Source organism: Cygnus olor, chromosome 5 (genome assembly GCF_009769625.2).
Source record: "Cygnus olor isolate bCygOlo1 chromosome 5, bCygOlo1.pri.v2, whole genome shotgun sequence".
Lineage (NCBI taxonomy): Eukaryota > Metazoa > Chordata > Aves > Anseriformes > Anatidae > Cygnus > Cygnus olor.
The window spans coordinates 18,901,302-18,913,514 of record NC_049173.1 but is presented as its reverse complement, the minus strand read 5'-3'; the positions used below and the strand labels follow the sequence as shown (position 1 = coordinate 18,913,514).

At 36.7% G+C, this 12,213-nt stretch overlaps 1 protein-coding gene across 3 annotated transcripts in view; it reads right to left on the bottom strand.

The window, feature by feature from the left end:
* GALC (galactosylceramidase) overlaps window positions 1–12,213 on the bottom strand; it is a 40,185-nt gene that overhangs the window by 16,965 nt on the left and 11,007 nt on the right. The window contains exon 7 of one of the 3 annotated variants that reach the window (XM_040557549.1): window positions 2,518–2,648. In XM_040557549.1, the coding sequence (XP_040413483.1) occupies window positions 2,518–2,648 (131 nt within the window). Of the gene's footprint in view, window positions 1–1,447; window positions 1,504–2,517; window positions 2,649–7,973; window positions 8,102–12,213 lie in introns of all 3 variants that reach the window. The other 2 variants (XM_040557548.1, XM_040557550.1) reach the window with 2 other exon arrangements.

Genomic DNA, 12,213 nt, shown 5'->3' with positions numbered 1-12,213 from the left:
GGGGTGGGGGGGTGGGGTTAAGAGCTTTACATAAAATTACACAAGAACAAAGTAGAGCTCCATTTTCCTGCACATAGCAATATACCAAAGGAGAGGAGGGAAGAAAAAAAGTCAGGTTAGAAATAGCAGGTTTCTTCCACTGTCTTTCTTATATATCTGTACAAGGTTGTAAAAATTAAACCTAAAAAAAAAAAAGACTATGTAACACCATCACTGCAACAGAGCTTTGCAAAAAAGCACTAGCTACAAAAACCTCAAAATCTAGTTCTCAGCATCTCTAGAAAAAATACAATTTGTCAGCTAACATCACTTTTATTCCTGCTTCTCATTCTTATTCAGAATGTAGGCCTGGAAGCAACAGGGGGACAGTTTGAATTTGCACTAGCGCACACATCATACATTCTGTTGTGGAAAAACAAGATGTTGTGACGTCACTCCGGGGTTGTTAACTTGTACATAATTAGTTTTGACCAACTTCTTTAAAAGGCTTGGTTTTCTGTGACACTTATGTTTACCCAAATGCCTATTTAAAACAGATCTAGTTAAGAACACTGATGATTCTAATCAAAAAGACTGAGTTGTCACCTAATAGCATTCTGAATTTGTATTAGGTAAAAAATGAAAGCTGTTCTTGAACTCGCTGACACGCTGTAAAATCTTTGTTTTCTTTCCATTAACAGCAGGAAAAGGGGGAATCTTTTTCAACATGGAGAGTCAGAATAGCTTGGTCTCTAACAGTACAACATACAAAATTGAACTAAGCTGTTTACATTGTGCTACAAACAAGTAACACATCAAAAGTACTATGAATAAGCACGGAATTTGCAAGCCCATCTTTGAAAAACATTTTTCCCAAGAGTTGCAATGTAATTTAAATCTGTATGAGTAATGCTTGTTTAATTCATTCTATTTCATTTCACTGGTAAAATTAATGCAGCTGTAATAGCTCTGAAAAGCTGTTAGGAAATATCACATTATAAAGAGCTTTGGTGACCTGGGTCATTCTTGTGTGGGTGAACATTATTAATGGCTTTACAGTGTCTCTTCAGGGCTCTCCCTCATTTCTAGCCATTGCAGTATCTTTAAGATGAAGTCTGGATGCAAATAGTGCAAAATAACAAAAGCAGTAGCTTTAACTAATTTTCCCTCCAGCTTCTCTGATGTGAGACCTCAGAGATCACAAATCAAGCTACAAAGCCAAAATTAGTTTTTTTGTATAGTCACGTCAAATCCTGGGTAATAAATATTTTTTGTAATTTCAAATTAAAAAGAACACCAACAATATTTTTGAAAAATCCTGCGTTGGTATGTGCACCATGGAATGCCCAGGAGCCAATTGATTATCCTTCACACAAAAGAGTCTATTTCAACTCCCTGTTAAGACTGCATCAGGGTAAGGACTCTAAAACTTGTATTTCTTACACAGAGTTAAGCAACTACAGCTTACTGAAATAGCACGAAAATAACAGAGCTTCTGGAATTAACACTGAGTGCATACTGGATCTGCCAAAAAAAAGCAGAAAGGAATCATGCTATGTTGCAATCATGGTAACTACAGTGAGTTCGTATCTGGTCAAGAGTGAGTTGATAATTGCTTTTGTTTATTGACCCACACACAATCCAAGACCTCACCTGCAAGAAATTGTTAGATTGTTAGGATATTTTTTATTGTTCAGAATGAGAGGAGGGGTTGTTTTTTTGGAATACAGACTCTTATCAGTGTTTGGAAGGAAAGCCTTCATTCCTCTACCTCTGTAGGTCAAATATATGAACATGAACGAAAGACTCAAGTTGAAGCAGGAACAGCCCCATTTGAAGCATGTGACTAGGTCAGCCAAGTTCATGGAACCTAATAATTAAAGTTTAGACCTTCTGTAAAAGAAGTTAATGAGCAAATCTTACATGTATTTGTATTCAGAAGTCAGTAATCAGCTTCAAATTTAGTGTAATGCTTCACAAAACATTACCATCATGTGACAAAACCCAGAACTAGAGAAACAAGTCAGCTGATTTCATACTTCCCAAACATAAGGCTCCCATCATAACGAAACAGAAAACTGAGAAGATGTATTTTTTGTTATAATAATCAAAGCACCAATTCAATTCTGACTCGCACCAGCTTCTTTAACAACAGAGTGATGCAAGTCAGTAATACAAGGTTGTATATAAAGTTGTAAAGTTCAAACACTTTTTGTACGTCAAATACAGGAACCAAACTAACTCTCAGGAAAAAAAGGGTTTTCCAAAACCCCTTCAAGTCATCAAAAGCACAGCCACAGCCAATTAGAGTCTTGCACATGATAGGAGACTCCTGATTCAATTAAAGCATTTAAACTGTGACCAGGACAACAGCTCATCTGACATGATGTGGGTTAGTAAGAAAGATTACAGTACCAAACCTTTCACTGCAGGTAAGAATACAGAGAGGTAAAGCTTTGGTTATGCCATTCGAAAAGAAGCAATATGAACACAAACTTTGAAAAAACCACCAAGAAACAAAAAAAGAGAACCCCCTACCCAATGACATCGACCACGTCGTGGAGCTCAGAGTCAAGCAGCAAGACAAAGGAAATGGGCTCCCACAGTCTATCGCTGGCTATGATCCTCACCTGCTGCAGGCCATGTTTATCCAATGTGTACCTCAACAGCTTGGAAAGAAAAAAATAGGAGAGCAAAGAACAGAGAGAAGGGACAAAAAAATGTTTTTCAAATTGTCAGAAGTTTATCTTGGGAAAGGCAGCATCTCCTTCAGCACTGTTTGAACACACTTCAGAAAAACCATATCATGTTTCAATTCTTGTTCTTGCAACTGGGACAAAAACTGTTACACCAAACAAAACGTAACAAACAGATTGTCAAGCACAGACTGCCTTCAAAGGAGGACGTATCTTCTTCTGCCATGCCAAACCCCAAAGTACATGACAAAAGGCAAAGTGAAAAACATTTGGTTCTTGTTTTCTCACACACACAAAACTGCAGATGAAGTTAGAGGCAGACAAAGCCTTGCACATTTCATGCAAGATACTCTACTTGCAGAGCAGCCACTTCAATGTTACAATGCAGAGGGTTAGGCTACGAGAGCCACGTACAGCAGGGCAAGGACAGCTGAATGTTAACTGTCAAAGCTTTGCAAAAGCCAAGCAAACGTTTAATTAAAAGGAGTTGATTCTGCCTTTCCTCCCTTCTAATCCACTGTTTCAGTTTAACGGTGAAGCAACACACAAGTGAGATCAGCTCTTCCTAAACACAACCAACAGAAGAAACGAGAAAAACCCCAGACACACACACCTTATTTCTCAACTGCATTTTATTTCAAGCTTTATAATTGCAACCAACGTATACTTCCCAAGACACATTTTAGGGCCTTGAAAATTACTGAAAGAAGTCTAAAATCTCACTTAAGACCAAGGTTAACAACATAGTTTCTTGAAATCTGGAAGGCCCCTAACCAGCATTTGTTGTGCTTGCAATTCAAGTAACATCAAATGCCTGACAGCTCTCAAACTTGATATATTGTAGAAACACATACAGAAGCGTCTCTAACAATTCTACCTTGTAGTTCTACCTACAAGAAACAGTGCTGCAAGATTATTTTCTATAGATGAGAAAGTGAACTAACTTATCTTCAGTCTGAAATATCAAGATTTCCTGCCCCTTAAGGTTCTTAAGAAACCTGTCTGAACTCAATGTTAATGTTTTATTTGCATTGTATTTTCCTGTTATATCTTGTATTAGAATAAGGCAATATTTGGTTCACAGACTTAACATACATATCAAGGCTAAAGCATTTTGTAATTAGGGTGCGTTCCTGATAACTAAAGAAAGGCAGTTGGAATCCTGGCTTCAAGAAGGAGGATCTGAGGAACTACTGGCCTGTCGAACTCTCCTCCCCGGGAATGTTAGAGAGGATCACCCTGGAAGCCATTTCCAAGCACATGAAAGACAAGAAGATGACTGGGAACAGCAGCACGATTTACCAAGGGCAAATGATACCTGATAAACCCGACTGCTTTCTGTGACAATATGACTGACTACCTGTGTGGCCAAGGTAAAATCAGTGGATGTCATTATGGCTTGCCTTTAGCAAGGTCTCCCACCAAGCTGGGCAGTCCAACCAGGTGATGATTACTCATGACGTCCCCACAGGCTAATACAGGGCCAATACTGTTTGATAACTTTATAACAACAACAAAAAAAAAATCAGGAAGTTCACAGGCTATATGTTGAAAAGAAGGGCTGCTATTTACGAGAATCTAAACAGACTGGGAGAAAAAAAACAGGCTGATGGGAACCTTGTCAAGCTCAACAAATGCAAACAAAAAGTCCTGCACCTGAGACAGAATAATCCCCTGCAACAGCACAGGCTGGAAACTGATGGAAGACTGGAAGATTCAACTAGGTATAAAAACTAAAACACAAGGGGGAAAAGAGATTAAAGGTAAAAGAACAGGAGCAAAGTCAAAAACGTAGAATAAGTTGCCCAAATGGGTTGTGAAGATATTCAAACTCAACTAGGAAGCCTCAGCGCTATGAGCTAACTGCACCTGCTTCACACAGGGAGGCATTCTATCTAATTACAAATAACATCCCCAGTAATACCACAAAAAAAAAAAAAAGGTTCTTTTACAAGTAAAATCTACAGTATGAAATTGAGACAATTTATGTCCCGATTATGTCTTGGGATCAGTTACATAAAACCAAAATGAAGAAATGAAGTTTCCAACTTGTGCTTTGAACTATGTAAAACAAAAATCCCATTTAAAACAGATGGCAAAAGCAGCATGGTCCAAAAATCACAGAAATCCCAAAGACAGCATTTTCTACAATTAATATTTATTCTTCTATCAGCTTCGCATACTCTTGGACAAGTTAATTTATCTCTCTTACAGAGAATGTCTTCTACCTCGGAGAAAGCAAATGACAGTGAACTGAACTTGTTCTTCCTATTGGACTGAAAAAGCCTTCCTTGATGGTAAGATTAACAATTCCCCTAAAGCTGTGACTACATTAACTGTAAAAATCAACAAAACAACCATCCCTTACATAAAAGCCATAGTCTTTACAAAATAACTCCTGTCACCCCTCCTCATTCCTTGTAAGGCCTACCATGATTATTTAATTATTTATTTTTTTAAATGCCAGACAATAAGAGAGAGGAAAAAATTGAAACGGCAGCAATCATTTCTGCTATTTGATCACTGTATTAGAAAACGCTCATGATACATCAACTAAAAATATTTGTTCTGTCTGGCAAACAAACTGACCTGAAGGGAGATTTTTTTTTTTCTAAAACCACCCAACAATCGCTGTCCATTAATAATGACTTACAAGGCAAAGATAACTAAAAATCGATGAGAACTACAGAGAAACATTTTCACTTTGTTGACTTCTAAATAAACATCAGAAAAAAATATTTGTAATATATTCAAGTCTAATTGCATAACAGAATATAAGCCTTTAAGAAAGATCTTGCCAAAAAGCCAGGCTTTGTTAAACTCTGCAAACCAAATCCACATCTAACACAGAAGAGGTGGTACCAAGCCATACGTAGAATCATAAAATCATAGAATATCCCGAGTTGGAAGGGACCCATAAGGATCATCAAGTCCAACTCCTGGCACCGCACAGGTCTACCCAAAAGTTTAGACAATGTGACTAAGTGCACAGTCCAATCGCTTCTTAAATTCAGACAGGCTTGGTGCAGTGACTACAGACACTGAGTAATACATCCTGGGAGAAGAGTAGTAGGAAGATATACTACCCAAACACAGAAAAAGCATTGATCAAAATAACATAGGAAGACAGTAGTGAAGGCAGTATTGCAAACAAAATAAGGAAACATAACACAGTTTAAGACTCGAGCTAGCTAAATTACAATTTTCTTCTACTTCCAAGCACTTTACGAGTACCAAGTAAGTTATTTGATTTAGGAACAAATAAAGGCTTTTTTCCTTCTTCTAAAGTAACACCTGTTTTTCAATGGCAACTGCAGCACTTCATTTGTATGAAATAATGGCAAGCAGTACGTTCACTAAGACCGCTCCTTCCACCAATGAAATTGAAACACACTGACACAAATATGAAGGGGGAAAAAAAGAGCAAAACCCTACTGTCAATATACCTTAGTTTACAAATGGTATTTTAAGCAGGAAACTGTGCAATCAGATTAAAAAATTACCTGATGCAAAAAAAGAAAGGAAAAAAACACAAAAGGAAAAACAAAGAAAGGTAAATATCAAATACTTTTTGTGGATGGATGCCAAAGCAATCATTCCAATAATTTCTAAACAAACAATATAACTTTAATTCCAAATTTCCATTTCAAAATAGAGGAAATGTAAGACAAAGTCACCAAGACTTTGCTTGCAAAGAGATTACAGAACAACGTACAGGAAAGGACTTCAGAGAAAAGAATCTAATACTACTCAGGAAAACAGATTAAATAGCAGATTTTGCAAGCAACTAGACAGAGATATCTACAAGACATACAGATACAGTGTACTTTTACCAAGTTTATGAACTTGAAGGACAGATGTGTAACTACTATTATCTTTTTCTAGGTCAGCAAGAACTGCTTGGTAGTTGGTGCCTTAAAGTCAGTACTGGCTGAAAAACGCGTGGTGTTCTTGTTTTGTTGCCTGTGTATATAGCTGAATTTCTTAATAGATAGCACTACTGAAAATATTCCTCTAACTCTTCGTTCTGGTCAGTGGGGTGGGGGCGTTGGGGAAAAACATGTATCATGTTCAAGAAAAGCCTGCACAAATAAGAACATTAATCTTAAAGAGCATTTCATTAGCATGGAAATCATAACTAGAATATATCCTAATGCAATGTGAACTTGCTGAGGTTCAAGTCTTGGTTATTCTAGGCAAGCCAGAAATAAACACATACAGTTTTTATTTTCTTTTTGGAACCAAGTTAGTTATACAATGCTAGCATTATAATTGCTATTTCTCTGGAAGCTACTTCCAGGTGATCAGCATTTAGAAGCTCAGCACACACAAAAGCTGTTTCTTTACGAAATCCCTGCTTAACTGTCTTGCTGTAACCTTTGCACCATACATCAGTTTAAACAATTATGACTATATCACAGATCCTTACATATAAATGAGCACAAACAGTATGTTACAGACCACAAGAACGTTCTTATCACAGTAAGGCTAATAACAGAGGTAAGCAAGATAAATGCAACACAAGTGAACAATTTATACATGTAGAGTTGATTACCACTGTAAACATGCTATAGCTTTGAAAAATCTAATAGTTTTGAGAAATCAAAGTAAGCAAGAAAGCAAGAGCAGCAAAATGAGTATCAAGCCAGTTGATAAAAAGCAAGGTAGAAAGAAAGTGTATTAGGGAGCAAGTGTGCAGACAAATAATCAAGTTGCCATTTGTCAGAACTGCAACAGTGGGCACTACTACCTGCTGAAATTTGGATAGGTTGTATAGATATAAAAATAAACTTCGGATGTTACCAGATGAAAGCAATAAGTAGTCTTCTACCCTTTCAACGTGATCAGAGAAATCATAAGCAAAGGGTCTATAATAGGGAATGCTGCAATGGTAAGAAGTGCCATGGTGAAAGTTCAAGCTCATCTGAAATTAAAACGGATTCCAGACCAAGAATTCCATCCCAAAGTTTTTTCTGACTTTGAAGATGCACTTGGAGATTAGCTAGCAGTCTCCTGTCATTTGCTAGTGACAAGGTAAGAAGCTTAAGATCTAGCTCCTAACTCAATATTTGAAACAAATGATGGAAGAATTACAAGATCAACTTAGACGTGCACTAAATTGAAAGCTGGGAGAGAAACAGGAAAGAGTAGTCAGTCACCACTGTACACGATGATTTCAAAACTGGGAATGACTAGGAAGTATGAAATGACTACATGACTTCTCAAAATGGAGGTGAAGATTTTAAAGAAATTAAGTGATAAGTAATGTGTAACATTCCTCCCTTCTCCCACACTTACCCGACTACCTGAACAGCATCATTAAGATAGGGATCAACTACCATCTCCTTTGAAATGTTCCAATCTCCATCCGCAGCGATGATGCCAACGTTCCTTAGACCCAGTCTGTCCAAAGACTGTCGAAGTACCTTAGTAACAGATAACACCACTTAAAGTGCAGCCTTTCATCACACATGCAACACGAAAATTTAAGACTGTTTAAGACTGTAAACAATGTAAAAACTAAAGGAGCAGTCAGTGGAAGCATCTGTTACCAATCTTGCTCTGAAGACAAGTTTTCACTTCTCATAAGGGAGCCACAATTACAACCACAATAAAGTTATGTTAAGTATTTTTAACACTGAAGGGTTATCTCTGACAATCAGATAGCCACACAAAAAATAGGCTTGTAGTATAAACATGTTTTTAAACTCAATGCTCAACTTAAAAATATATATTTATTTTTTTTCCAGTGGCTTCGACCTGCAACTACATCTGGGAAAGGACATCAGTCCACAGCCTAAAATACTTTCTTCAATCTTAGATACACAGGGATTATGTAATACATGCTGTATGCATGCATACATAAGGAAGATTTTTCCAAATCATTTGAAGATCAGTAGGCATGAATCCTTAGATTCTATAATTTCTTATAATATACCTCCACCAACATGAAGGCAAATAGAGAGCATTTCTGTCTTGACATGCAGTCAAGACAAGGACCCAAAGCAAAGTTCATGTGATGGTGACAAGCAAGCCTAGATCTAAAGGATACTAAACTTGTTAATAACCTTTCAGCAAGAAGACAAGCAATGAAGTTCTGTTCTTGAAGCCTTCAAAGCATAAAACTTACTAAAAATTCGTAATAGTAGAAATATTTACAGTAAAGTCACTGTAATTTGAAACTTTTAGCATGAAATGTTTTATTGAGTATCCCTGACAATTTTAAGATCAGATGCTGTCAGAAGCCATTCGCAAAAAAAATCTTTTCCACTATTTAAACAATACGGTTCTACAACTGATTTTGTTTTGTTTTTAATAAGCATTAGTTTGGTACATGTTTTTTCATAACAGCAAAAGCCACAATGAGGTTAGATGGATGCTACAACATTGTACCAACTTAATCATCAGGCTGCACCCAGTCTTCCTCTTACAAACTTGGCACAGATTAAAGAGTGAACACATTAGAGAAGTTTTACCTATTTAGATTTTGTTCCTGATAGCCATCAGTGTGATGGTTTTCAGAATTCTTCAGTAACCAGAAGAGATCAGAGGAAAACATACTAAACATTTCAGAAAACTGAAGACAAGCCTAGGTCATTTTGCCAACCTAAAACACTGCAAAACATTAGATCTCAAGGTCTACTCCCCAATATTTGTCAGATACCTTCTTCTACATGTGACTGCAGATTTTCCATTTCTAGACCCAAGTATTGTACAATACTAAGCACCTGACTAGAAGAGAAGATATTGCCAGTTCAATGATAACAGCATTTTCAAAATCTATATACATGTTTGACTCAATTAGGGTAAAGAGATTGGAGAAGATGCACAGGTAGCCAAAAATGACACTTCTGAAAAGAAAACATTTTTAGAGATTAGTTAACTAACAAAAAATCTTAAGGAACCGAGGCATTTGAAGATGTTTCCCACAATACTTTCCTAACTAATGTCTAGAATTAAAACAATGTACTACAAGTATGAAAACTACTAGAAAATAAAAGTAACAGCGATCTATCCACTTGCAGTAAGGAACAGAACAGGATGAGACTGCAAAGATTTCTGAATTGGGATTGAGAAAGAACTTCCATAGATGTAATTATTTTTATTAAATACTTCATGGACAAAGTACATCCCTTAAATTTGTGCAGGATCCAAAGCAAGGAGGAATTTGACAAATTAGAATAGTCCAAAAATTATTCACTCATAAATGACTTTGATTTAGTACAACAAGCTGCACCAATAACTGCTGTATACCACAAAGTAAACAAAGTCTGGTGAAATGGTTCTGAGGATGATGGTGGTTCATCAAAGGAGAAACAGTGTCAGTGTACTGCAAGGGAAAAGGAAAGTTGTATTTGTTTCTGAACTGTGCATTTCTAGATTTGGATTCTTTCCACCTATTCCACAGCAGAGATGACAGATAAGACTTAACAAAATATGACTTACAATGAAGTTTGTCATGACCAGTCCTGTTTAACCTAGAAAATAGACTGAGGGAAGACATGACAATATTCAAAGACCTAAGTGGTCTCTGAAATAGGAAGGACGTTAGCAGCCCTCTGGAGCAGATGGAATTAAGACAAAAGATAACACCCAATGGACATACAGCAAGATTTAGTAGGTTAGACATTCAGAAAAACTGCCTAATCATAAAGATAGCTCAGAAGAACAAAACGACTAGAAATGTTGCAGAACGTCCACGTGAAAAAATAAGTACCAAGGACACAGAACTGTAGACACACAATGTACTCCACAATAACATACGCAGAATGGTGTCATTCCAGCCACCCCAAATCCCAGTACAGACATTTGTATAAAGATACTTATTAAATTTTAGGGTCAATTTAAGATGACAGTATTTAAAAATACAATTGGAAGAACTGGAAGAATTTACAAGCCACAGAATCATTGCTACTCTCTCTGTTGTTTCTTCTACATCGTAAGAAACAACTGGAGCCTTAGTGGATGAAGCAACTAAAATAATTTCATACAGGTAAAAATTTAGCAAAATAACCAAGAATTTAAGCTGATCTATGTCATGTATTTGTCATTATAGAATATGTTTGCTGCACATTTTAGTAAGTCTTTTTAAAATGGCTGACTGCAAACAGAATCATTGATTATAGAATAGATGCCACATGGCAGCACAGAGTAAGAGAACGAATGATAAGACAGGTGTTAAGTAAAGCATTATATCAATTAATGGGGTGAACACATACTTTTCAATGAATGTTTTGGTGATTTTAGGATCAAACTTTAAAAATATAGCTCTAGAAGCCAAAAGTTGTCCCAATAGTATTAAAAAGCTAACATGTAGAATGCCTCTGCTCTAGAGTTTGTTCTCCATATTCTTCTCACATCTGGAAGCCAAGGCAAACAGATTAGAAAGCATCCAGGTGACGCTGCAGAGGACTGAGCAAAAAAGAACCTTTCTGTTTCAACCAGTGATGTGGTGAAATAAAATGAGTATTTATAATAAGATCTGCCTTCCCTCCAGTGATTATTTTTACAAAAGCTTGTTTCATCGACTTTCCTAGCAACATATCACCTAGGTAGTGAACAAATAAAGCTTGCAGCTCAAAAAGCACATTACTCTATCTTCTATCCTATTTGCATTGCCTTATTCCAGACTGTAAGCAAGTGCTTCCAGTTCTGTGTGGTTTTGCTTTTATAACATAGGTACTGACCAAAGTCAGATTTCTACTTAAACAGCCCAGGCACACGCGTCTCCCCCTGCTTCCTACCAGCGAAAATTACCTACGATTGTAATTATCCTTTAGGAGACTACTAGTATCCTCAGATTTTTCCTTTAGCCTATACCTGATCAGTGAAGAACCTCTTTCAAAAAAAGAAAATCCCAGCACCCAAATTCCTTGACACTAAATAAGGCAGAGAACTTCTAGTTTCTGCATTCTGTTGTTGTTTTGGTTTGTTTGTTTTGTTATAGAGACAGCTCTACAAACACTTCTCCTACATTAAAAAAAAGCCTATGGCTTGTACTAAACACACATCAAGATTACATATTTTAAAAGGATTCTAAACATACCCACAGAACAAGTTTGGACAGGGATTTAAGCAGCTTCACTAAAAAAATCCACAAGAGTTTTGCTACTAGACATGCATGAAGAAACAAGACAACTTGGCACAGATGCCAAGATGTTCTACGTCACACTTTAGTGCTTTTGCATTTTCTCTGGCATGGATTTTGCATGTCAATAAAACTAGTGCCAAACCTCTGTGTCCAAAAGGAACTAATGGTCTAGACTAACTTTCACAGGCTGCTACAAAATCACTTTAATACAATTAGTTGCAAAATGAAGCATAACTAGCAGAAGTTGGTCTAAGTTGTGATGAGTCTTGGAAACTAAGTTGCTGTGCTGGCAGTGAAACAATTAAATCAGTTTACCATACACAGTTTATTAACATATCTGTTAACAAGAAACCTATAAAAATGGATAAGGTGTTTCTCTTTGTCTGTACCAGGTATAACGCCAGTAGAGTTTTCTGCCAGTGCTTCCTGACCTCCCTCACTCAAAGC